This window comes from Hyaena hyaena, unplaced genomic scaffold (assembly GCF_003009895.1).
Source record: "Hyaena hyaena isolate Hyena2069 unplaced genomic scaffold, ASM300989v1 scaffold_1932, whole genome shotgun sequence".
Classification (NCBI taxonomy): Eukaryota; Metazoa; Chordata; class Mammalia; order Carnivora; family Hyaenidae; genus Hyaena; species Hyaena hyaena.
In genome coordinates, this window is record NW_024082548.1 from 10,061 (window position 1) to 12,854 (window position 2,794).

Sequence of the window (2,794 nt, forward strand, 5' to 3'; positions counted from 1 at the left end):
CCCCTCATTTTGTACCCTGAGGAGAAAAAAATTACTTTGTAAACTAGGTTCAACCTTCCCCTGAGATTTTCCCTGTTGGTTACTTTGGCAAACTCATCCCCCACTCATCTCCATCCCTTATGCACTGCTTTATGTTGTTTATTGATGATCTGTCTCCCCAACTAAACACAAGCTACACAATGGCAAGGATTTACCTGTTTTTATTGCTAAATCCCCGAGCAAGGGAACAGGTTTTCACAGAATAAGAAATAATGAACTGGAATCAGCAAGGTCCATCTCTGGTGGTTTCTAAAGGTAAACTCTTCTTCTGTCCCCTCAGCCTTCAATATAAGGCCCTTTTAATACCCATGGATTTGGGAAGGAAGGACCACATCAAAGACCATGGGACTGACAACCTATCCCTACAGAACAACTAATTGCAACCAAACAGAGGAAAAAAGAAAAAAAAGACTTGCTTGGGTTCTGGACTTGCAGTATAGTAAATAAGAAGACATCTTGTATATAACTAGACTCAAGCCAATGGAAAGAGTCAATGAAACTAGCAGTGTTTCTGAGTTCATCCTCCTGGGACTCTCCTCCAGGCCTGAGGACCAGAAGCCACTCTTTATCCTCTTCCTCACCATGTACCTGGTCACCATAACAGGGAACCTACTCATCATCCTCGCCATCCACTCTGACCCCCAGCTCCAGACCCCCATGTATTTCTTCTTGAGTTTCCTGTCCTTCACTGACATTTGCTTTACAACCACCATTGTCCCCAGGATGCTAGTGAGCTTCCTGTCAGAGAAGACCATCTCCTATGCTGGGTGTCTGACACAGATGTATTTTATTTATGCTCTGGGCAACACTGACAGCTGCCTCCTGGCAGTCATGGCCTTTGACCGCTATGTGGCCATCTGTGACCCCTTCCACTATGTCACCACCATGAACCACCGTCGCTGTGTTCTGCTGGTGGCCTTTTCCTGCTCAATTCCTCACCTCCACTCACTCCTACACACCCTGTTACTGAATCGTCTCACCTTCTGTGCCTCCAATGTTATCCATCACTTCCTCTGTGACCTCAGTCCTCTGATGAAATTGTCCTGCTCCTCCACATTTGTCAATGAAAACATGATAATGTCAGAAAATTCAGTTGTTTTGGTGACTCCCTTTCTGTGCATTACTTTCTCTTATGTACGAATCCTCATCACAGTTCTCAAGATCCCCTCGGCTGCTGGGAAACGCAAAGCCTTCTCCACCTGTGGCTCTCACCTCACTGTGGTAACACTCTTTTATGGAAGCATCTTCTATGTCTATTTACAGCCCCTGTATAACTACACTGCCAAGGACCACATAGCAACAATTGTCTACACAGTTCTTTCCTCCATGCTAAACCCTTTTATCTACAGCCTGAGAAATAAAGACCTGAAACGANTCCAATGTTATCCATCACTTCCTCTGTGACCTCAGTCCTCTGATGAAATTGTCCTGCTCCTCCACATTTGTCAATGAAATCGTGATAATGTCAGAAGGTTCCGTTGTTTTGGTGACTCCCTTTCTGTGCATTACTTTCTCTTATATACGAATCCTCATTACAGTTCTCAAGATCCCCTCGGCTGCTGGGAAACGCAAAGCCTTCTCCACTTGTGGCTCTCACCTCACTGTGGTAACACTCTTTTATGGCAGCATCTTCTATGTCTATTTACAGCCCCTGTATAGCTACACTGCCAAGGACCACATAGCAACAATTGTCTACACAGTTCTTTCCTCCATGCTAAACCCTTTTATCTACAGCCTGAGAAATAAAGACCTGAAACGAGGCCTGAGGAAGCTGATGGGCAGGAGGAAATCCCAGGCAGCACTCTCTTGACAAACCCACAAGAGGAATCTACTCCATTTGCATCTGTTATCTACTAGATCTTGGTAAACAGCTGAACTCTTGGAGATTAGCTTTTTTTAACCCATGTGAGACAAAGCTATTGTGGGTGATCACATGCATTGATGACAGCCCACAGTTGTCCCCTGCGCTGCTTAAATCATGATCCTCTTCCTCACTGTTCCTCAACTTTCTCACAAAGATTCATCACATTCCCATCCTCTAAATACTGCTTTAAAATAATCATTTCCAACTAATATTTCCTGAACAGTTTGCTCTCCTTTTATTAAGAGTTACTCTCCAACACCTTTCATCTTTCAGTATATTGCTGAAAACCATTATCTAATTTATAGTTGTAGAATATCTTTGAAAACATTTCAAGGGGGAAAGAATGGAGGCAGAGAGGGAAGGGAAGGAGCAGAATTTTAGCTAATTTTTTCATTCTTAGAATTTTCATAATTTCTTATTTTTCTCTTTCATAAAACTTTTTATTTCTTAAAAAATAAGTTTTGCCTTTACTCTTACCTTTCTATTCTTTGTAAAAATGTTTTAATGTTTGTTTATTTTTGAGAGAGAGACAGACAGACAGACAGACAGGTAGACAGACAGAGTGTGAGTGGGGAAGGGGCAAAAAGAAAAAGAGACACAGAATCTAAAGCAGGCTCCAGGCTCTGAGCTGTCAGCACAGAGCCTGACATAGGGCTTGAACGCATGAACCATGAGATCATGACCTGAGTTGAAGTCAGATGCTTAATTGACTGAGCCACCCAGGCACTCTTTATCTTTCTATTCTTGATTATATTGCTGTGGCTTTATTTCTTTTAAATGTCCTCTTATTATTATTATTATTATTATTATTATTATTACAATACAACTTAAAAGTGGTAATGGCCAGAAAGAACAAACACCAAGAGTGATTACATGAAAGTTACCCATTTC

General features: G+C 42.0%; 1 protein-coding gene across 1 annotated transcript; it reads left to right on the forward strand.

Annotated features, from left to right (window-relative positions):
• Positions 1-519: 519 nt before the first annotated feature.
• On the forward strand, positions 520-1,849 carry LOC120226942 (olfactory receptor 1L8-like). The gene is made up of 2 exons (XM_039225113.1): positions 520-1,094; positions 1,480-1,849. Exons 1-2 carry the CDS (start codon positions 520-522, stop codon positions 1,847-1,849), a joined length of 945 nt encoding a protein of 314 aa, XP_039081044.1.
• Positions 1,850-2,794: the final 945 nt, after the last annotated feature.